Source organism: Tachypleus tridentatus, chromosome 6 (genome assembly GCF_004210375.1).
Source record: "Tachypleus tridentatus isolate NWPU-2018 chromosome 6, ASM421037v1, whole genome shotgun sequence".
In the NCBI taxonomy this organism is placed as follows: domain Eukaryota; kingdom Metazoa; phylum Arthropoda; class Merostomata; order Xiphosura; family Limulidae; genus Tachypleus; species Tachypleus tridentatus.
In genome coordinates, this window is record NC_134830.1 from 46,014,460 (window position 1) to 46,037,963 (window position 23,504).

General features: G+C 32.6%; 1 protein-coding gene across 4 annotated transcripts in view; it reads left to right on the forward strand.

Moving 5' to 3' along the window:
• Positions 1-2,074: 2,074 nt before the first annotated feature.
• Positions 2,075-23,504, forward strand: part of LOC143252385 (syntaxin-5-like) — a 35,669-nt gene continuing 14,239 nt past the window's right edge. Inside the window, exons 1-3 of one of the 4 annotated variants that reach the window (XM_076504398.1) lie at positions 2,075-2,152; positions 13,112-13,368; positions 14,610-14,689. In XM_076504398.1, the coding sequence (XP_076360513.1) occupies positions 13,306-13,368; positions 14,610-14,689 (143 nt within the window). In that variant the 5' untranslated portion in view covers positions 2,075-2,152; positions 13,112-13,305. Of the gene's footprint in view, positions 2,213-2,487; positions 2,676-13,108; positions 13,369-14,609; positions 14,690-23,504 lie in introns of those variants that run through there. The other 3 variants (XM_076504397.1, XM_076504396.1, XM_076504399.1) reach the window with 3 other exon arrangements.

The following is a 23,504-nucleotide window of genomic DNA, read 5'->3' on the forward strand; positions in this document are numbered from 1 at the left end:
ATATACAGATAAAGTGTAAAATATATTATCCCTGAGTCCCTTTTTGAAGTAAAACTGACGTAATTCAATAATGTCGCAAGCACTGTTGCTAACTTAGCGATTTTATCTCTATATTTAGCAACTTGTTTATTATTTTAGTGACAAAAGTATATCAAGCGACTTAATATAATATTCAGAAAAAGAAATCACTACTTTGTATAGTCAGAAAATCTCTCTTTCTCTCGATGTTTGGGTATTGTATGTTCGTACCCTGGAGGGTCAGGTTCTCTTTGACCTCTTCCTCCTCCTCGTACTGGCCCGGCATGGCCAAGCGCGTTAAGGCGTGCGACTCGTAATCTGAGGGTCGCGGGTTTGCATCCCCGTCGCGCCAAACATGCTCGCCTTTTCAGCCGTGGGTGCGTAATAACGTGTCGGTCAATCCCACTATACGTTGGTAAAAGAGTAGCCCAAGAGTTGGCGGTGGGTGGTGATGACTAGCTGCCTTCCCTCTAGTCTTACACTGCAAAATTAGGGGCGACTAGCACAGATAGCCCTCGAGTAGCTTTGTGCGAAATTAAAAAAACACAAAAAAACCTCCTCGTACTAATGTGGTCTTGCAGTATTTAATAGTGATAGTTACTTCATTTTTGAGTCAGAGTGAACTGAATATTACTCCGATCCTTTTCAGGGCAATGTCCATGTATTGTGGTACATATATGGTTATTATTTTGCCCTATCAGCTGGATGTCAAGTTTGTTGGTGGCACTTTTTTTTAAAAATGTTTTTTATCAATTATATATATATATATATATACATACATTTTTATTATTTTATTTATTTATTTTATTTTATTTATAGTTATTTATTTTTTATGTTTAAAATATATATTGACCAGGGAGAGATGTTTAGGACTAACTTCATCATTTATGAGGTACCTATCTAGTTCGCATAGTAATTCGTTTTTCATCCAATTTTTATCGAGTACGTCATTGTACTATGTAGGAGTCTATCCGGTGTGGTTGGTATGTTCGAATATTTGTGTACGAATTGATGTAGTTCTTGGAGCTCTGTATGCTGTTGTGAGGAGTGTGTTTTGGATTGTTTGTAGTTTGGTTTAAATTATTTTGTCGCTTACAGTTATCCATGCTGGAGCTGCGTAGTCTATTACTGATCTAATATATGTTTTGTAAATTTTTAGTATGTTGTCTGTAGATGCTTCACTGTTTTTGCCAGTTAGACTCCTAGCATAGCTGGTTCTTCTCCAGACTTTATTTTTAATTTCGTTGAGATGGTTAATCCAAGTTAATTTTGAATCATAGGTTAGACCTAAAAATTTTGCCGATGTGGAAGTCTGAAGCAGTGTTCCATTCATATATATTTCTGGCTGTAGTTTTTTTGTGTTTTGTTAATTTCGTAAAGACCACGAGTAGTGTTTTTGCTGTGTTTATTTTTATTTTTGATAGTATTCACTTATTCTATTTAGTTGCGGTTGTATGTTGGTGTTGCGGCACTTTTCCAGACTGCCACATCATCAGCGAACTGTCAAAAAATCTCTCATAATGATTGTTTGTTTTTTAATTTCGCGCAAAGATACACGTCCCTAATTTTACCAACGAATCGTGAGATTGACATTATAACGCCTCCGCAGCTGAAAAGGCGAGCATATTCGGTGCGCCGGAGATTCGAACCCGCCACCCTCAGATTACGAATCAAGTGCATTAACTACTTATCCAGCTGAATTTTTCACAAGCACCTCAGTGGCGTAAATAAAACAAATTTTCGGTGTTAGTTAACTCTTGAATATAATAATTCTATCATGTAATGAATTTTTCAGCAGCGTCTCCTCATTGTTTCGGAAATTTTTCATCTTTTGTACACGTATAGAATTACTTATAAATTCTTTAATATGTGTGTGTGTGTTTCTTTTAGCAAAGTCACATCGGGCTATCTGCTTTGTCCACCGAGGGGAATCGACTCCCTGATTTTAACGTTATAATTCTATAGACTAACCGCTATACCAGAGGCAGACTTTTATTATTTAGAATTTTTTAAAAATTTGTTTAGTGATTTTTTTAAGCAATTCAAATCTCTAAACAACGGCACCTAGCGAGTTACGAAGGTTTTTTGGCGAGTTCCTGGTTTGTGGAGTTGGCAATAGTGATTAACATTTACCGTGAGAGTTTTTATGTTCTGTTCTTGTATATCAAAAGGTTTATCTTTAATCGCAACAAATGTAAGAGTTTGCTTTTTAAATAATTTCTAATATATTTGGTTAAAAGTTGTAAGTATAGAATAAAAATAAGTAAACCGGAGTGTTTTTAGACATTTTATTTTATATATGGCAGATTCAATTTGTATTGTTGATTGTAGTTTGTTAGTGTAGCTTTACTGTCTTTAATAAGACTGTTGTATTCTCATTACTCATCAGCATCATTGAGTAAGTAGGTCTAGTACTGGTACTATTAGAAGTAGTAATACTAAGAAAGAACTATATTTTTAGTGTGTACGAATAACATCTAGTAATAATACGAGTATCATATATCATATAGTAGTTAGTACTAAAATAATAGTGATTTAAAACTTAAATGTTTATAATTATAAAAGCATTTAAAAAGTAAAAGCTGAGTTTTTAAATAAGTGTACAATAAACAGTAAAAGTCCCTTTTTGTGTAAACGATTGTTACACTTAAACTAATGTAAGTTAAGTTCGTATAGTATATACATTTTAAACATTACGATTTGAACACTTGTTTTAATCATGAGATCCATGTTTTTGTATTCTGTTTTGATAGATGATCAATGTGTTGGTTGTGATGGGGATTTTCTCATTTTATATCAAGACTTATTGAACTTGCATGTTTTTCTCACATCACAAATATTAATTGTAATGTACCTAAATTTTAGAGGCTGAAGCTATTTAGATAATTATTGTGTATATAACTTATTATCAGATGAAAATAACTATATGGCCATTGTTTATACAATTTAAACTTTTGCCCATATGCATGATCATGTTGGAATTCTAGGTATATTACTGATTAAAATTTTTCAAAGTTATCTATTTGAAGTACATGGTAATATACATATCACTTTCCACTGTATGTTTTGAGAAAAGTTGTGTATGTGTATGTTTGTGGTCTTTTAATTCTACCAACAGGTGCATGGCTGTAGTGTATATGGTCTTGAAAATAAACATAACTACAGGACTGCTATGAAAGTGATTCATAGTTTTGACAATATACATGACCATTTTAGATAATTAGAAAATTTTCAGTTGTAAATAAATGAGTTACATCCTAACCTAAAGTAAAAAAAAAAATTCCTGTCACAACTTAAACTAGCATAATCTGATTAAACCTAACCTGAATGACTTAGGAAGTGCATAAAGTATCTAGTATGCCTGTCTTTTTCTAATTATAATTCTTTGTGCAATCAGGTAAAGATAGATAAGAATTAATATTTCTACACTGTTACTTATACAAAAGAATAAAATGAAAAAACACATTACATCTTACAAGAGAGACACATCAGAAACAAAAGGTAGCTCTTGATTAGAAAACCCACATTATGCATTAGATTTGAATGCCCAACCCTGGTACTGTAAAGCCTTCTGTGCCACTGATTTTTCACACGTAAAAATCATTACTTTACTATTTCAGTAACAGATAAAGTATGATAGGAAATGAGATTTATCCCTGATAATATAATATGAAAATAATAATAACATTATTGTTATTTACAAAAACATAAACGATTTTTAAATAATAACCTTGGGCTACTGCTTTGTAATCAAATCACTTGTTATTATACACAACAGCTAAGGTATTTTTATATGATCTCATTACAGTTCATATAAAAGTCAACTACATTTGAAATTTAGAGTAATCATTTTACTTAACATATAACATTTTTTTCGAACATTATTACAATACTGTTAAGTTTGGCTTAGTTAATGTGTTGAAAATCAGTTAATAAATATAATATGAATTAACTAATAACAAGTCTATTTTCACACTTATGTGTGAAAGCTAACCAACTTGCTAGCCTCAGACTTTAATTGTCTTTAGTCTAACAATTAAACCATAAGTTTTAGTATGATATATTTACTTCTAATAGCATGTCATGGGTTTAATGAATTACGTGAAATTTATCATAAGATGATATTTTTGTGGCTTCTGAAGAATGTTTGCCAAGGCATCAAATAACTTGTAGTTTAGTATTAAATATTCTCTGTAAAGTATGTTGATTGATGTATAACATGCAGACAACAAAGAACCATTTAGTCAGTCTTTCAAGACTATACACAGCTGTGTTTAAAAAAATGTAAAACTTTGAGAGAAACAACATAAACATTTCTTTTATTACAACTATGGTTTCACTAGCAAAGGTGAAGTGATAATACCATTTCTGTTAAACACATCATAATAAGAGAAATATTATGTACATTATTTTTGTTTTACTCAGTTCTGTAATTATGAAATTTTCCTCTGAGTACCAATGTACATAAAATATAGGAATTCAGTCTCATACTTTATCCTTCATAGAGTTTTCAGCTCTCTTTTTAAACTCTTGTAAAGTTCTAGCCTCCTCTACTTCTGATGAAAACATTTTATAAGTCAGTCACGTAGTTAAGAAAATAAATATCCTAAGTGGAGTCTAGTCAGTATTTTTCATATATTTACTTGTGTCCTCTGATCTGTTTTTTCCATTATGTATATAATTTAAGGACAACAGTGGACTTGTTTAGATATCTACATCATCCCATCCATTAAACTAAATATGAGAACAAAAATAAAACACTAATCATTAAAGTATTTGTCAAACCTTCCTTTAAACTTTCTTAAATTTACTGCATCCACCATTAAGAATAAAACTTTTATTTGAAGATGAATTCTTTCCTGCTGAAATTTATATTTACATCCCATAATTCCACTGTTTTTCCATTAAATATGAAGAAACTATGATACATCAACACTGTCAATCCCATTAATGATCTTATTAAAGAAATCAGTCAAATCCTCCTTTTTTCATGAGAAAATAATTTCAGAGATTTTAATTTATTCTTGTATGACAACCTTTCTATACCATGTATCATCATAGTAACCCTTCCTGGAACTCTTTCCAAAAATTTCAATTTCATTGTTTTTCATAAGGTAAGGAAAACAAAGAAATCAGGGGTCTTATTATTAATAATTACAAGTTAAAAGATAAATTACTTATATTTTGCTTAGTAGTATTCTGAGATTGCTAGTCTTACAGTAAATGTTTGTTTTTAAATAGCTGATTATAAGTATTCGTATTCATAGTACTTTAGGATACTGAAGTTTTAAGATTGAAATAAGTTTAAAAAAGTGTTAGCTGAATATAATTTATTTAAATCAAGACTTAAAGGTATTAGGCTTGCTGTTATTTGCAGTTATTTTGTCACTAGTAAATTCTTTAGATAGTTAAGTGTAAGTAAATAGAAACATCTGTAGTTGCTGTACTAGTAATTAATTTAATATATATCTTCACAAAACACAACCAGTGAAACAGCAGTATGACTGTGAGCTTACAATACTAGAAACCAGGTTTTGATATACCCATGGTGGGCAGAACACATATAGTCCATTGTGTAGCTCTGTGCTAAACAGAGAAAACAAAGCATAACAAGCTTTTAGTAAAATGTATAAGTCTGTTGTACAAAACATCTGCACCAGACTGACAAGTTGGAATACAAGGTAATGTTCAAATGAAGAATAAAAATATATTTGTCCACCATAAATTTTCAAGTTATATTCTCCTAATGTTTACAACCTTCTGAATTCAACAGTTTTGTTGATTATCCTGTACATTGTATCTGTTGTTTACTCTAGTCTAGCACGAACAGTTTCAAAAGTCAGCAATGTAAGGTAATATGACACTTTTAACTCTGATATTAAAATGCATAATACCATGTTGGATGGTACTGCACGTACACTTTGATCCCCACCCATGCATATAGGGTTAATAATATCAGTTACAATAAATATAAATAGTGTATTCTGCAGTAACTTAATGATAGTTAAATTTACAAATATTATGTAGCTAGATTGATAATACTAATAACAGTGAATAGGTCTAATATTGACTTTAGTATTCTTAGTAGTTCAGGTGGAGTTTGTGTAGAGCTCTGGTTTACCAGGACTGTGTTATGTTTGAAAAATCTTATGAGATCAGTGTTGTTACTACTTGGAACATCAATGCAATAATTGTAAAAAATTTAAATTTTAGTTATATGAATTGGGATTGTATGGAATCGAGTTGTGAAGAGAGAGAGGTTTTGTATATCTAATTTTCAGATAGCCAGCCAAAATAAGATGCAATTATATATTTATCATTAACTACTGATGATGATGTCATTATTAGAGTTGAAGTGTGTGCATGAGGGATATTTGAGTGAATAATTTGTATTATTGGGTTTGATGTGTTTTTACATATTGAAAACAAAAATATATTTAGTTCCTAGTTCTTAGAAAGCTGATTTTGAGGTGAAAACACAAGAATTTTGATTAATGAATCTGGATGAGTTCAAAGATGGAAGAAGGTTCAAGTAGCTAATAAATAAATTTGTTTTAATTTAAGACAAGTATTTTACAAACAGGATGATAAACTAATAGATATCAAACTTAATTGGCATACTAAGGAAATACACCTGAAAATCAGGACAGGTACTCTAAGTTTATGTGGAAACTATGAAGTTTGAATTTACAGTTGAGGGGTAGAAGATATTTAGAATTAGAAGAAATGTGTGAATTTTATTAAAACAGAAAGAAAAATAGCTGTCTGATAGTATTAAAACTAACAGCAGTGAATTTTTAAAAAAAATATGGTATAGGTAAATAAACTTATATTGGGCCCTTAAAGGATGATAACAGGATATCTGTCAGCCAAGAATTTTTATTTTATGAGTTCAGATGATTGGGCATTCTGGTTTTGTTTAACTGTTATGTTATTTATTACAAGTGAAGATTTTAGCACTGTTCCTTATTCTGAACATTCTTTGGGAAATAATTGACAAGAATCATGTTGTAAGTATTAATCCACTGATATAAAGTTCAACTATTTGAGAGGGTTAAAAGATAAAGCATCACAACCAGTTTATTTAAAAATCCTGCAAAAAAAAAAAATCAAAGTTCAGTTATCTGTCTTCCTTGCTTTTTGTGGGTCAACAGACAGTGGGTGGCTACCCAAGGTTTGGGTAAGAGTAAGTATTGTCCTTATTTTTACAGGAAGTGATTAATGTGGACCTGGAAATTTCAAGTTAAACTTTTATAGCTGGAAAATTTTCTTGGAAAACTTGTAAAAGAAGTTTTGTAAAATTTAGTGAAATATAAAAGAAAACCAACATGGATTCACAAAAATTAAACCTAGCCTTAAGTGATCTGGTAACTTTCTGAGAATATTACTTGTTAGCTGGATGATGTAAATGGTTTGATTTTAGTATGCTTGGATTTCCAGAATGTATTTTATAAGTTGCCACAAAGAATAGGGGCGTAGATGATTTACACTTGATGGGGGGGATGATTTTTGCAACCAGTTACGTGGACTGTTCAATTTGCAAATTGGTAATCTCTGATTACATGAACCTGAAAGCTGTAAACATTCAGTCACAGAGTAATCTTGTTGCCACAATACTTGCATGTATACTTAGGCCAACTGACTGATACTTACAAACTATAACTTAGATCAAAAAGCTTAGAAGCACGCCTATATTAGAGATGTACATTTCGGCTACTGAAAAAGCCTGCATCTAGGCTTAATTATGTAATTAGATTGGTAAGAACACGAGAATCACAAGAACAAACACAATTTGTAGGCCTGTGATGCAATAAAACAATTCAACAGACCAAACTGTAGGGGGGGATAATTGTATGCACCATACCCCCCACCTAAAATGAAGGGAGGATGTATGCCACCCATTCCCCCAAGATCTATTCCCTGACAATGAAGATTAGTCAGGAAAATCATTGGTGATGAAATAATGGAAATAACTAAATCTTGTATAAATTTAGATAATTTTGATATTACAATTCAGGGTTATAGGCTAGTTAATAAGGATAGAGCACTAAAAAAGATGGGGTAGATTAGTTTTGTGTAAAATCTGAATTACGTTTTATTAAAGTTGAAGATGTAATAGTTGAAACTATTTGGATTTCTATCAGTGGTTATAAGGGGGAAGGCATTTAGTTGGAATTTGTTACACATTACTCGGTGAAACTGGTGAAATGAATGAGAAACTCAGCAGTGAGTTAACCATTTTGTAACAGGTCACAGGTCATTTCACATTTGCTGACTTGCATTCAAAATTTTGTTTAACTACTATTTCACGAATTTATGTCAATAACTTTGGAATTAAATTGTAGATTATAATTCAAATGTTAACATATGTGAGTTAATTTCTTAATTTAAAGTAAATATTAAAATAACACACCAAAATATAGATTATAGTGAGTCGTGATATGTTGAATGCAGCACTGTTTAAAATTAGATGTATGTGATGTCAAAATACTAAATCTGTAGTTTCATACAAAGTAGGAACTCCAATTACCAGTATTAACAATCTGGAATATAAAATGAGAACCTCATATCTTTTTATTTTGCTGAGATATGTCTTATGTATTGAATCACACACAGTGACCCCATTCACCTCCTCCTTACATATACTTACTTCAATATACGACATGTGAATAACCAATTGACAGCTCACAATGTGCCCCTAGAGGTTTCCTCAGCCATTTTAATCTATGAAAAGGTTGCCATGTTCTTTTAAACCAAGATTTTAAGAAGCTAGATTGTTTTTAAAGTGCTTGAAGTTTCATGTTTAAAATCTAAATACATCTTAGATACTAAGTTTAATAAATTATAGTGAAACTCTGTGGTGTTAGTGTAGTTGTGCATGATTTTTTAGTTATTCAACTGTATATATAAAACCTAAAAAAAAATTTGTTTCGTATCATCCACGCATGAAATTTTAAAAGGCTTAGTAATGTATGTTCAGCAGCAACTGAGTCCAAAGGCTATAGCTAGAAGAGATAACTGTTTGCTTTACTTTACTTATTGTTCTGTATTTTAAGAAAAAATAAGTTTAAAGATTTATTTTGAAATAGTAATTTATGTACATATATAATGTATAGTAATTGAAATGTGACTGTATATTACAAAATACTAGTACATTAAAACTCAGCCAAGACAGGGAAGCCAAAAGTCAGTTTTATATTATAGGATATGTATCATGAGTGCTCATGCACTGCATCAATGCAAGTTAAGTAACGTTAGCTAAGCATAAGTAGAAGGTCAATATAATAAAATAATAAATATATAAATCTATAGTATTATGAAACTTGAGCTATTTAGAATACACATTTGTATTTTTGTTTTATAACATGTAGTCATTCTAGCACAAAAAATACAATTTATTTCCAAATTTGTTTGTGATGGTTAAAAGGTTGGTCAAGTGAAAGACTTCATAGTTAGGGTATAGAAAGTAACAAACTGTAAAGTCTTGCTGAAAACAAACATTTGAAATGTGTGTAGAAGATTTCAGAGTTTACTCAAATAATATTTTAAATTTTGGAATAAAAATAGTTTTTTTAATCATAACACGAAATCAATTTGCACTCAGACTAGCAATAAAACAGATTCAATATTTTCACAAACAAATCTTTCAGAAAATATTTTATTAAAAAATCTGATTTTTTGTGCTCATAATTTTATGAAGATACATATGCTGTATCAAAATCTATAGTGCAAATACTTAGTGTGCAAATGTGTAGACAAACTTGTGTATATTTTACTGAGCCCTTTGCAAAAGAGTTAAGTGATTCATTTATTAATGAGGGCACATTTATGGGAATTTTAATTTCAGCAGATGAATTAGAAAATGTTCAGAGTCAAACCATAAAGAAAGTTCTTTTACAAACAGTAAGATTGTTTTGTTCACCAGTTGGTCAGGTAATTTACTGGAAACGATATTTTGATTTATTGTTAACAGCTAATAGAGAAATTGTCAATAGGGTTAAGGTTGGAGGACATTTGGGAAAAAGTGATCATTGCTGTATCAGATCTTATATTTTATATAGTATCAATTGACCCAATTTAAAAAAGTCGGGTCCTAAGTTGCTGATAAATCTTTGTTTCTGCAGTGCTACTGTAGTCAACAAAATAGTATGAAAGTAAACTTGTTAATGAATATCAATAGTTAAAACTGATTGGATGTATAAAATGCAAGTTCCTGATCTATATTTAAAAATTTGAAATTTGAAACTTAAATGAGTAGCTTAGTTTTATCGAAACACTGTTTCAAAAAAATATGGAAATTATGAAATTTCACAACATAAAAACTAAATCAGTCAATATGACGTTTTTTGAATGATAAAAAAATTGTTGTATGCTTCATGTAAGAATGAAAAAAACCAAGGGACATCAGTAACTTGTCCAAGTTCAGAAAGGGTTATTATTTTCAGTATTTTCATCAGTATTGAGGATGTTTAGTTAGGTACTAAAGAACAATTTAAATTGGATAGTAAATTAGACAAATAATTGTAAATTGATTTTTGACTAAGTTCAAGGTAATGCATTTGGGTTATTGTAATTTAGGTCACACATTTAATATAGATGCATACTGATAGAAATATCTGTCATTGCAACTAGATATCTACATTCCTGAAAGCTGAGAGCAAATCCTACTTGCATAGAAATGTGTAGTGTTATGTAATCCACAATTGTGGCTTAAAATATTTATTATTAGAGTTTTATTTAATGATTAGCCTGGTAGAAAAGCTGGTTATTACTTGTGATATTGTTCATAATCAGTTTTCCTATACCTTGGATGCACTTAATGATAGTTAGTTTACTTGTGGTTTTTTCCAAATAAAGTTTTACTGGAAATAGTTACTTGTATGGGAAAACAATATGGTTGCATTGTGCAGTCATATGTTGAGTGAGCAGTTGATATTTATATTTTAATATTTAACATGTTACTCAATTGAGTAACATGGTGAGTTCATATTTTCTGATGCATGTTGAAATAATTCAGTGATAATTTTCATAACAGTAATGTTGCATAAATATAAAATCAAATTCCTTGTATCATAATTATCTGGTGGGTTGTTTACAATTATATTTTGTCATTTCATGAGTTATTTGAATAAAGAGAATTGTACTGCATTTGCTTTTAAAAAGTAGAGACTGACTGCAGTGCATTATTGGTAAAAATATTTGGGTTTTGATGCACTGGATGCATCAAGCAGAATATAGTTCTCAGGTTTGCTAAGTAGCTGTGGGAATTTTTTCCTTTGGATGCCATCATTCCTTGTAATTTTACTGAGTGAAGAAAAGACATTTACTGAAATGAGTGTTTTTTGACAGTTATCATTTCTGTGAGAAGTATCAAAAGGGAAATATTTAATTCAAGGAAATGTTTTTGACATGGTACAAAAAGTTGTGAATTTATGCAATACCAATATTATAAAAATATATATATATATATATATATAAACCAAACAGTAACAAATATTCTCAACCATGTGTTCTCTTATGCATTTTTTTTCCTCTGTTCATTCTTCTATTCAATTAATGGAAAAAGGCCTATTTTTGTAAAATCTGCTTTTCATAAGTTTTACTTATTGAACCTTCAACACATACAAAGATTAATGTATTAATATGAATACGAAGCTTTAGAATTGCAAAAGTGAATAATTTTTTTGTGATGTATCTTGAAAAATAAGCATTTGGATGTATACTTTTTTTCCATGATTAATTGTTCAAAAGATAAAGCATGACTGACAGGTATTTGGATGTGTGTGTGTGTGTGTATATATATATAGAGAGAGAGAGAGAGAGAGAGAGATTGATGTTTCAAAAGGCTAGACTAATATATGAAATTGTTACTTTTTAAAATGCTTTCGTAGATCATGGTGTCCTGTAGGTAAATAACAGTTCTATCTACACAGTAAAATTTTAAATAGTTTAAGGTAAAATTTAGTTTAGTGAGTGCTTTGAATTACATTTTCCCACAGAACTGAAAAGAATAAGGGTGTTTTATGTCAATAATCTAAATATTTTGTTACTGTATTCAGAATTTTGTGTTTGCTAGTATTTTGATATTAACTGCAGAATATATCGTAATGAAAACAGGGCTTTATTCTGTTGTTGAAAATAAATGTTGTGAACTTCAATAAGATTACCCTTTCCCTTATTTTTTCAATAAAAGATAATTTAAGAAATTTTAACATATATCTGTAAGATGACCCTTCCTTCCTTAGAATCATCCTTGTAGCCCATCAGTCAGCCCTTTCCAGTAAGTCAACATCCTTTCTTAGGAAATGAGTTCAAGGCTATATACAGTTTTTAAGTGAGGCCTAAATGTGATTTGTATAAAATAATTAGTTCTTTTGTAGCAACAAAGTGATAACTTGAGTGATTTATCTTCTAATACTCCAAGGTTGTTTTCTTCAGCCATAATAAATTGTACTCCAGTATTGTAGAAATTGTTAAACTATTAAAACTGTGAAAAAGATTACATTTTCTCCTTATGTCCATTACATTTTATCACATTTCACTTGATCACCTGGAAACGCATCACGACCCCTTGGATTTATAGTGAGTAGTTGATTATCAGGGGGTTTTAAGCTGGAAATTTATAATTGGCTTATTACATTTATCTCATTTGAAAGGAACTGCCACAGTTGGGTTTGGCAATTTCAAGTATTTTTCATTTCCTGGTTTAATTAAAAATCAAGTGTATACTTTATTTTGAAGCAAAATACTGCACTCTTTTGTGTTATGTATGTAATAGTTACAACAAATTAAAATTCATTTCAAAGCTGAGAACAAATGTGCCTAACCTCTGGCATATGTAGTACAATACATGTGTATGTATAATACAATAGAAACTTCTGAGACCTAATTGTCAAAAAGTTTTAATAACATTAAAAAAAATATCATTTGACTTCTAGTATCAAACATCTTTTAAGTGTTTCATACTCTTATTTTTGGTTAATTCAGTGGGCAATTTGTAGTTTTATTCCTTGTTTAGAAGATTATTTTTTTCTTTAACACACTGCATTATTAATGCATACATTTTTTCATGTAAATTCTTCTTAACAAGTAGGCTCTCTGAAACCTTCTCGGCTTTTACTCCTGATGATTACAAGAAGTAGACAAACTGGATCAGAGAATTGGAAAAAAAGAGGCTCAGAATTGAATGTGTCTTCTGCAGTTATTTCTTCTACAAAACCACATAACTGATTTAGAACCTGTTGGGACTGTTTGCATTTTAACAGTGCCAAACCATAAGAACTGGAAATGACGAGTAGAGATAGAACGGCAGAATTTATTTCCACTGTGAAACTAATGCAAAGCAGAGTGGTAAGATATTGAATTACCTTTATGTGATATATACAAACCTATTGAAAACTTTGATTTTATGCTTTAGCAAATAGCATAAATAACTGAAAATTTGTTGACTCAAAAAATTTATCTTGAACGGGTTATTTTAAAGGTGTGCAGATAATGATTTATTATTGAAATCCAAGTCTTAAGAAATCCTTCAAGTGTACATTAGCTTGTCTCTTGTTTAAAATCAGATGTTTTACATTTGTGTTGGCAGTTTTGACAGTTCTCTTCAGGATGTAATAACTGTTCTAATTTTCTTGTGAACAAAACTATGGATTTCTAATCTTTCAGAAGGTACCCTTGTTCTTGTGGCTGTATATTTCAAGAGGACTTTGACCTTAGTTTTTAGGGATCCAACTTTTTTTTTAAAGCACTTTTATTTTGGATGTCAGACTGTGATGAATATGTTGTACTGGAGTAGATGGGTCCTACACTTTGATATGATTCCATAAGAAGCACTGTGTGAGGAAAACTGTTATGCATTAGTGAAGACAGGATGGGACTTATCACTGAGAACTCTCTCCCTCTCCTAATTCTCAGGTTGCTAGAAATGTCACAAGAAAACCTAGCAGATCATTGTGAAGCACTATACTCACATTTCCATTTATTACAGACACTTCACATTATGGATGATTTTTTTTTCTTTGAGATGTTAAATTTTTCAGCTGCCTACAATTGAGGCCTTCAGTTTGAATCTCATTTTTCTTCACCAAAGTACTCTTGGTTGTTTGCAACAATTTGCTGTTAATGAACCATTTTAGTACTCAAAATGAAGTTAATGAATCCTGAGATTTGTAGTAATTATAAGATTTTAATATTGAGCATTTATTACATGCAACAAAAAGAACTGTATATAATATTATACTAATCGAACTAATAAATTACAACTTCTGATATTGTAAATTTCAGCACAGATTTCCAAATTGTGTGCTTGGGGGGGCATACTTGTATATTAATAAAAGAAATTAAAAACCTACTACCAACATTTCAAGCACACTCATGAGAGGATTGAACAGAAAGCATTAATGAGATCTTTTTGTAAGATTTCATGACATTCAAGTACTATCTCTTGGACCTTACTAAATTGAAAACTTTGGGAAAGATTCATTTATATCAAAATTTGTTGCAGTATAATATTTAGTTCTTGAAAAATAGTATGGAAAACATGGTAATAGTGTAACAGGTAATGCAATCCTTTTACATTATGTTTTTAGGGTAATGGATACATTCAGCCACAGCAAAACAAACATCCAAGGGACCTCCAAGAGTGGAAGAATTTCATGAAAGTTGCAAAGTAAGTCATCTTTTTGTTTTTATTACTTAAATTGTTTATTGTTAGTCAGTCTTCCTGAAAAAAGATTTTTTGTTTGTTTTTTATGTTTGTGATATATTATGTGAGATATATAATTCCTATGACAGGATGCCAATTGCTATTCTGATTAGTTGTCTATAAAATCATACAAATCAAATGATGTTTCGATCACTAATTAGCATTTAATTTTTACTTTGTGTTATGGCTGCTAATCTACTGCTACTTTTTGAGAGGTGAGAGTCCTGATATGGATTGAATGTAGTGTGCTGTCCATATGTCTGAGATATTCACTTGCCTTCAACATAGCATCAGCTTAGTTGAAACATTCTTATTAGTAATTAATGGGTACAATAAAAACATGTGTCCAGTTACAAATTAGATTTTGGTCATTTTGTAGGCTACTATGGTTTGTGTCTGAAATTTTGTCAGCTAGGTTTGATACTCGTATCTTTCTTTCTACAACTATAAACACTCAGAATTAAAGATTATAAAAGTTTGCATATAATCATAGCCCAAAATAAGCCATCATATACTTCATATAGCATATAAATAGACCTTGAAACTAATTTTTAGGTAACTAAAATGTATTTGCTATTTAGTTGTGTGAGTGTCTCATTGACACAAAAGAAAGTAGTTGCATGAGTTGCTTGCCCTTAGTAGATATAACTAATCATCTGATTTCAATTTTCAGGAATCATTGCATATTTGATTTTATATTTTTAATATTTTATCAAATTTGTGTTTGTGATAATAATAACATTTCCTAATATAATATACATTTTTAAAAAGTGTTTATTTGGTTATTTGAAAAGTCTTGTATATTCATTGTTATGTGGTTTTACCCATATGTATTGTGCTGGCAACTTTTTATTGTTTTAATAATTTTTACTATTGTTTACAACCAGTCTGAATAATCATAATTGTGTCTGGATTGTAAACTAGGGAAATAATACAATTGCCCTTTGTTAGTCATTGGCTGTCCCTTAAGTTCAACCCAGTGACATTTTGCCAGCAAGCTACCACTGACTTTGAGCTCTGATGTAAAACATGACTTTGTTGGGCAGTAAATTTTTAGCATTGATAATTAGTAGATGAACTGATGAGATTTGATATTTCTTAACTGTAGTTTTCTGTCAGCTCTGGCATTACATTTTGTTACTTAATCTGAGGTAGAAAGTTTGTGCCCTATACAACTGTGTGATGAATGAAATCATTTATAGTGAGAAAGTATAATAAAACAAATTATTTGCCATTCTGAATTCACTCAAGATTTTTTTAATCTTTTTTTTTTACATGTTATCTCTAAAAAAACTTCAGTTTATTAAGGTAATGGTAATTGTAATTGTAACATTTTCTCTTGAATTTTAAGTATGTCTGTGATGTTAATACAATAAAATCACTTGTTGAATGGAGTATATAAAAATTTTCCTGAAGGTTGACTCAAATCACTAATTAGTGGCTATTTATTTACCAGATTTTTCTTTTCTGCTACTGCCTTCTGTCTCTTTATCATGTTATGTTTCTGATTTTGTTTGTCACTTTAGGCTAATTTGTAATTAAAGTAACTATTTTGTACATGGTTCCTGATTCCATCCAGCAGTAAATGAACATTGAAAACTAGAATGAATGGGGTTGCTATTTTTTGTAAATTTATTTGGTAAAATTTTTTATTTGTTCATTGTCATTCAGTTTAAGGTAGTTATTAAAAATGTTTGTTTTAATACAGTCATCAATTTTTGTGATTGTTTAAACCCAGCTCCTTGTCCAAAGTGGAAATTGTGATCCTACTTAGTATTAAACTTCAACAGTTGTTTAGACGCAAATGCTGTTTACAATATCTTGATATACTGAATGTTGCATTCTGATACAGTACTTACCTCCTCTTACAATATTAGATATTCTTGTTCAGTGCTGCCCTGTATGCATTGCTTTTCTTGTGCATGCTATAAGACTTGCTCTTCCTTTTGTTGGAATTATTATATGTTGTAAATCAGCATTCTTCATCTCTCAACTAGTAGTAGCATGACATGCTCACATTTTGCTTATGATTTCCTTTACATTTCTCTACTAAACCTTCACTTCTCATTAGGCAGCAATTGAATGCAAGAGTCTTATTTTGTGTTAATGCTTCCTTTGTGACAGTAACTTTGATTTTTTAATAGAAGTGATTCTATTTATTTTATTTGAGTCCATTTGTCCCAGTTTATTACTGTTACTATATTTCTGCACTCAATAATTTTGAGCAGATTTTTGAGTTATGAATTCCAAAGTTCACATTACCACTTTGGAGGACACACCAATGACAAGTGTATTGTCTAAAGCAGTGGTGCACAAAGTCCGGCCTGAGACGAGTCGCCAAGTGGCCTGCTATGTCCAATGGGAAAGTCAAACATAAAGAGTTTGTGCCTGTGTGAAGATTAAGTGCTATAGAAGAATATGCATTAGATTAGATACTGGATGGCTCCATATTTGTGTTGAGCAATTAAGAAAATTTAATAAGCAAATCTTGTTAATGCAAAGGCATTTAATCATTGGCGCAATGACGTAATATTTCCGTATTTACGAAGTCTCACGTATTCCAGTTGTTTTTGAGATTTACTTACGAGCCCTATTTTGATATTATTTCGTAACAAAAATGGCAGTAAATCGTAAAAGAAAAGTTGATGATGAAAACCAGCAGTTTCATGATGATTGGACTGCACAATACTGTTTTGTTCAACAACAGAAGAATGTGATTTGTCTGCTGTGTCATTCGACAGTAGCAATGGCAAAGGTATCCAATATAAAGCGTTATTATGAGACGAAGCATAAAGATTTCCACAACATTGTCGGTGATGAATGAACAGCTCGAATTGAATCTCTGCAGCAGTCACTAAATTACCAGCAGAATGTTTTCTCAAAGCAGTCAGCAGATTTAGGTGCAGCATGTGAGGTCAGTTAGGATATTTCGTTGATGATAGTGAAATCTGGCAAACCGTTCACTGATGGTAATTTTGTCAAGCAACGTATGATTACTGCATCAGAAAAGTTGTGTCTGGAAGCAATTTGCAAGCTACAGATGGTAACTTTGAATCGTATGACAGTTCAACGAAGAATTTCACATCTCTAAGCAGATATGACAAGACAGCTTACAAATAAAGCAGCCAACTTTGTCTACTTCTCTTTGGCAGCAGACGAGTCGACTGACATCAGTTCAACAGCACAGCTACTAGTTTTTGTTTGTGGTGTGTCGTCATCGTTTGATATCACAGAGGGACTAATTGGCATGGGTTCCATGAAGGGTCAGACAACTGGGTCTGCTCAATTCGAGGAGACAGTATGACTGTGTAGTAGAGTTTCATTGGATTTCACAAAAATGATATGTGTGACAACTGATGGAGCATCAGCCATGACCAGAGAAAGTTGCAGGCTGGTAGCACTGTTGATGAAGCATTGAGGAAAGCAGAACAGACAGTTAGTGAAGTTGCACTGTATTATTCACCAACAGAACCTATGCAGTAAAGAACTTGGTTTTCAGGCACTGATGGCATTAGTGATGAAAAACAATAATTTTATCAAATCACGAGGGCTCAATCACTGTCAGTTTTGAAGTCTTCTTGAAGAAATTGATTCAGGCTATGGTGACCTTGTGTATCACTGTGAAGTACGCTAGCTGAGTTGAGGGAAGATGCTTAGAAGATTCTGGGAGTTGATTGATGAGGTGATAGAATTCCTCAGAAGCAAGAACAAAGACACAGAAGTGATTTCCATGACTGATCCAGCATGGCAAGGTGATTTGACCTTTCTGGTCGATATGACACAACACTTGAATGATCTGAATTTGAAGTTGCAAGGCAAAAATCAGCTTGTCTGTCAGCTTTCAAATCACGTCTCAGCTTTCAGGACAAAGTTGCAGCTGTTCCGGCAGTAAGCAGCATCAGGTAAATTTGTGCATTTTCCCACTTTTCAGTCACAGCTACAGAAGAATCGGGACATTGACACACAAGTTCATGTTGGGAAGCTAGATACCTTGATTCAATCCTTCAACTCACGGTTTCATGTCTTTGACCAATTCAGATTGTTGATAAAACTTTTTGCTGATCCATTCAGTGTGTCAGTGGATGACTTGTCAGCAGAATATCAGCTCGAACTTACTGATCTCCAGGCATCTAATGAACTGAGTGTTAATTACTGAGAAAACAGTTTGCTTGACTTCTACAAAACATTTGCTAATCTGAAAGAGAACGCACTTGTCCACACCAGCATGTTTGGCAGCACGTACTGCTTCGAACAGGCTTTCTCGCATATGAAACTGAACAAAAACAACACTTGCAATCAGCTGACTGATGATCATCTGGAAGCAGTCTTGCGTTTTTTAGCGTCAAACATCAAGCCGGTCATTTCTAAGCTCGTAGGTGACATGCAGCACCATCCATTGCACTAACTTTATGACAGTTGATGTATAATAACATTTTTTAGAATAATGTGCAAACTCTTTGATGTAATCATTATTTTTGTGTTCTTAAATGTGATGTCCATCTTGTGTGAAACAACTGTGGGACGATTTTAATCTTCTCTTTTATGTGGCCCATGACTCAAAAGTTTGTGCACCACTGGTCTAAAGCCTCAATTATGAAGATTTTGATCATCTTTTCTCTCCTCCAGAATTTGGTATTCCTTCCCATTTCTAGTTTGAGGGATCATCTAGGCCTGACTCAGTCTTCACAGAACTTGTGTACTGTGTTTGTGATGTTTTATCCATTTCTCATATTTTTTACTCCCCTTGCCCCTTTCTTGTTGCATGAGCAATCTTCTCTCCTAGTTTTGATATTTCCTTCCTCCCTTGATATTTGGGTTCATACATCAGCTATTGGAAGCTGCCCACAGAAATCCTGAGGGACTTTATGTCGATACTCTTCAAATTCTCTCCTGAAACATTATCCTGCATTTTGTCCTTGGCTCTAGTATCACATACATGGTTTCTTTGATGTTGGGACCTTATGGGTAGGGACTCAGTTTTGGCTCAGATCAGTTCAACCTCCTATTATTTCAGGGACATACATCTTACTCCTTTTCTGAGATGTTAAGTTTTTAATACAGTCCCTGAGAATATTGAATTTTGGGTGATGTTACCCCTCCATCAATCAACCCTTACAATATTTTGTGATCCATATGTCTTTGTCAGGGCTTGACATGCTATCATTCCCATTTTCCATCCTTCATCCTCACATCCCTTACCTTTTCCTTTTAATTGGGGTGTTTCTTTTCATCAGTTTCCTTGATGATGTAAGATCCATCATCACAGTACCAGTGACTATTTTGTATGTTTGTGTTCTGTTGGAGTTTTTTCCTCACCTGCTTCCCTTTGTTGAAGATAATTGTGTTATACAGGTTCTATCAGAAGGTTTCATTATCCAGTTTCTTTCCCCACTTCCCTTTTTTTCTTACCTCTTATCCTTTTCTCTTTTCTGAGATCCCATGACATGCCAGTGTCTCTCAGGAGCAGTTTGAGATTTACTTTTGTAATGAATCATTAAACCTGTTCACTGTCCTTCGAAGAGTTTTTTTCTCATTTTTTATTGTCCTCAAGAAGACAAGGGATTGGAAGCTGGCCATCAATTTATCTTGTCCCCAATTTTGCCATGGAGTCTTTCCTCACCCTGAAATGGGCATTATCCCCAGGGTTGTGAATGACTGAAATGGATGTCTCCATTATTTACCTCTACTTCCTCATTGCACTTCAGCCTCAACCTTATCTTCAGTTTGTCTATCTTGGGGTAGTTTACAGGCATTTCAGACTTGCCTCAGCTCCATAGGTGTTTTGTTACATCAAACAGGCTTTTGCTTAACATCTTCATGCTCTGCAGCTGCATTTTTATTATTACATGGATGATTGACAACTTCTATCTAATTCTGAGCAAGAGTTGACCACTTATACTCACCAAATCCTTTTTGTGACAGCTCGAGTGGGCTGGGTGATTAAATGGAAAAGTCAGCCCTCCAACCCACCCAGTATTTGGTGCCTTTAGAGGTCTTTTTTGGACACCAATATCAATCACACTCTGCCTACCCCTTTGCATTTGTGGTCCATGGAACTTTTAGTTCACTGTGTTCTCTCAGCCCACTTACATACTACTAAAAGTTGTGTTGCTTTTGAGCCCTCTTTGTCACAGTTGTGTGACTCATTAGATGCCTGCAGTGGGCCCTTAACAAACGATGGAACCTAGCTCATGATTCTCTTTTCACAAACTTTACTTTTCTTCCCTTTGAGATGATTTGCTGTAATGACAAGACAAAGCCCATACATTAGTGGGTGTGCCACTTCCTCCCTTGCATTTTATTAAACATCTGTTCATGGACACATCCCTTCAGGAAAGGGAGCCTTGGGTCAGTCACCAGGAAACTTCTGGCTGTTGGTTTGCAGACAAAACTTTCCTGCAATGATCTCAAAATTCTAGCTATCTGTCAGGCATTACACCACTTCCTTATTTTCATCTGTCATTGTCTGATGATAGCTAATTTGGACAAATCTACATTGGTGGCACATATCAACCTTTTGAGAGGTATGTTTTTTGACATTGGATCTTTCATGTTGGGCACATCATACACATCATATTGGTCTCATCACTATTATTACTGCATCTACAGGCTTTGGTGATTGATGCTTTCAGTCAGGATTGGTCACACAAATACCTTTATGTGTACTCTTCTGTCCTATTACTTTATCAGGTGATTTCCTGGGGTCCACTCTAATCCTGATTGTGCCATATTGGCCAGCACAAACTTGGTTTCCAATCACAACCTATCCCTCTTCCACTTTCTCCCTCCCTCCTTTGTGAACCTCTGTTCTCACTAGGCTACGCATTGGTCACAGTTTTTTAACTCATCATTTTCTTTTATCTGGAACTGATGCACCAATGTGTAGTTTGTGTAACACTCAAATCACTATCAGCCACGTTTTACTTTCTTGCCATCGCTACAATTCTCAATGACGGCAATATTTTAAACATATTTTTTCCCAGGGTCAATCTGTAACATTGGACAGAGTTATTGGTGATGGTGACTCTGTCCACCTTGATAATGTTTTTAATTTTTTAATGGCCATTAATCTTTTTAATCTCATTTAAGTGTTGCATATTTATTCATTACACCTTTTTAATTGTGGTTCCTTTTTTACAGTTTTAGTCTCTCTCCTTCAATTTGACATTAGACAATGGCCAGAACATTAAATAACTTCGACACCGGACTGGAAAGGCCAATTTCAGGTGACTAACGCTACTGTTTGAACTATCCGTTTGAACTACTCGTTAGTCGTCCTGGCGAAGTTGTTATTATACTTTTGCTGCATATCATTTCACACTTTTACTAAACTTTTTAGTACTGGCCATATTGACTCATAACCCGGAACCAGGACTGGAAAGACCAACTTCAGGTGACTGACGGTGGTTTTTATACTTACCTGTTAGTCTTCCTGGCGGTTACGATCATTACCATTCTGCTACAGGTAGTTCTTTACAACTTTGTTGACTGGAAGTCAACATTGGTTTTACGCCATTTTCTGTTTTAATTGCCGCTTTGCTTTTATCTTCAATTACTTTTACAAATTTTACTCCATTTACTTGACTTTTATCTTTTTACTGGACATTTGGCTACTCATTATTACGATTTTGCGGAGTGTCTTTTAAAACTTTTATTCTTTTACATTTTGATAATAGCTGCTATGACACATAACCTGGAACCAGGACTGGAAAGGCCAACATCAGGTGATTGACGGTGGTTCTTGAACTTACCTGTTAGTCTTCCTGGCGGGTTATGATCATTACCATTTTGCTAGAGTAAATATTTTACAACTTTGAAGACTGGATGTCACCATTGGTTTTTACACCATTTTCTGTTTTAATTGCTGTTTTGTTTTTACCTTCATTTACTTTTACAAATTTTACTCCATTTACTTGACTTTATCTTTTTACTGGACATTTGGCTACTCATTATTACGATTTTGTGGAGTGTCTTTTAAAACTTTTATTCTTTTACATTTTGATAATAGCTGCTATGACACATAACCCGGAACCAGGACTGGAAAGGCCAACTTCAGGTGATTGACGGTGGTTCTTGAACTTACCTGTTAATCTTCTTGGCGGGTTATGATCATTACCTTTTTGCTAGAGTAAATACCTTACAACTTCTTATACTCTGCCTTCTATCTTAACATTGTAGACTAGGTGTCAACATTGGTTTTATACTTTTTTGTTTTACCTTCATTTCCATTTGTGTCTATTACTACATTTATTTATTTATTTTTATTTTTTTTACATTTTTACCGAATGTCTGGCGCAGATAGTCTCGCTGCTTTGTGCCATAAAACACTAAATCAATCCATCAATTAATTGTGAACCTTGATTCCATGTTCTACATCCCAACAAAAGATGAATGTAAGGAAGTAGCTAACAAGGAAGTGACTCAATGTATAAAACCAGATCTTCTTGCCAATGACTGGACATGAAGATTCCACTACTCAAACCAAGGAATTTATTATCTAGCTCTTTTACTACAGATTTTCAATCTCTCCACTTTCTCATTATTGTGTGGCACCCTTTTATACCTTCCATTTTTCCAGATGCCATATGTTTTCACTTTTTTTGTTTTTACTGTGCCAAATTTTGTACCAATGGTGTAGCAACTTTTTAAACATTTCCCTACAGTTTGAAGATGATGCTATATTGAGGCTGTAGAATGTTTATTTTTGCATTAAGTCTGCATCTAAGAAAAGTAATATATATGTATGTATATAGAGACAATATATAAAGTGTTTGTTAAC